Source organism: Cicer arietinum, chromosome 7 (genome assembly GCF_000331145.2).
Source record: "Cicer arietinum cultivar CDC Frontier isolate Library 1 chromosome 7, Cicar.CDCFrontier_v2.0, whole genome shotgun sequence".
Classification (NCBI taxonomy): domain Eukaryota; kingdom Viridiplantae; phylum Streptophyta; class Magnoliopsida; order Fabales; family Fabaceae; genus Cicer; species Cicer arietinum.
This window is the reverse complement of record NC_021166.2, coordinates 1893087-1894563: the sequence shown is the minus strand read 5'-3', so window position 1 is coordinate 1894563 and position 1477 is coordinate 1893087. Positions and strand designations below refer to the sequence as shown.

The following is a 1477-nucleotide window of genomic DNA, read 5'->3' as shown; positions in this document are numbered from 1 at the left end:
TATAAGTAATTAATTGGTTAATTTTACAAAAAAGTGAGAAAAAAAGCTAAATTACATATGCGGTCCCTTAACTTAATTTCAGGTAACGTTTTAGTCATTTATATTTTTTTTCTCGGTCCTTTATTTTAATTTTAAGTGATAATTTAATATTTTATGTTTTAAAATGTCAACAATGTTGTCCTTCTTTTTATAAAAATTCAAAAAAATTATCAAAATTATCAAATAAAACCCACAAAATTTATTATCATCTTCAATAAAATACAAATTTAATCAAATTCATAATTTAAATCTTGTAATAAACTCATATTTTCATTCTTTATTTGATGTTGTTGGAGATGAAAATATGAATATATTTATATATTTGAAAACATAAAATATCAAATTATTTAAAATTAAAATAAAGAATCAACTCGAAAAAAAAATAAACGACTAAAACATTAACTGAAATTAAATTAAACGAAGACGAATGTAAGTAAAAAATTTTATTTTTGGAGAATGATACATTTAGCCTCAAAATGATACATGTCCACCAAAAAGTTCACTACTCAACTTACCTTATGCGATACGATGTCTACACTACATCAAGTACGCTTTATGTTTTGGTGTGACAACTTTGTTACAAACATTATCTGCCTTAACAAGCAAGCAAGCGTCTCTAGGCTCGACAACAATTTACAAAGATTAAGGTTAATGGGCTGTCTATCCCAAATTCTCACTTCCTTTTTTGTTACAGTAATTAGTGTGACAAAAAAACAACAACCAGGAAGCTGCTGAGAATCAACTTCAAATTAAATCTACAACTTGAACAACAAAAAATAAAGATAAACATAGCAAAACAAAAAATACAGTACATTGCTACAATTCAGAAAGTTGATTTTCTCGATCATCATCATCATCATCTAATTGGTGCGTTTCCTTAATTGGATGCCTTTTTCTACACTCGCAATAGAAAACAGTCATTATCACACAACTCCACATCACCACAAATCCATAACAAACTATCACAACCACTTTATCTTCAAAACCTATCAACGAATCTTGACCGTCCATCAATTTCTCTATCCTAGACCTAATCAAACTCGAAATCCACACGAATAAACCCGAAAGTACCCACCCGCAAACCCGGTTTCCCTCCATCAACCCGGATCCAACTTGAATAGCCTCCCACCCGAATCTCTCTTCAGCGACGGAAACCACCAAGCTTATGCTCAACACCGCCATCAAGTAAACCTCGAGACCCGAAACGAATACGAGAACGAGGATCCGCGAGCCGGTGAGTGCGTTGAGGAAGAGGGGCAAAGAGGAAAAAGCGAAGAGAATAGCGTAGACGAAGATGGAGGTTACGAAGAGGCGCATCCAGTTAGGTTTAAAAGACGCGGCGGCGGAGTGGAGTGTGGGGGCGATGCCGTGGGAGGCGAGGAGGGAGGAGTGGACGGCGGAGAGGGTGGTGATTAGGGAGAGGATGTAAGAAGGGAAA

At 34.9% G+C, this 1477-nt stretch overlaps 1 protein-coding gene across 1 annotated transcript; it reads right to left on the bottom strand.

Annotated features, from left to right (window-relative positions):
• Nucleotides 1-467: 467 nt before the first annotated feature.
• Nucleotides 468-1471, bottom strand: LOC101506460 (uncharacterized). The gene has a single exon (XM_004507741.4). It carries the CDS (start codon nt 1354-1356, stop codon nt 856-858), a length of 501 nt encoding a protein of 166 aa, XP_004507798.2. The 5' UTR covers nt 1357-1471; the 3' UTR covers nt 468-855.
• Nucleotides 1472-1477: the final 6 nt, after the last annotated feature.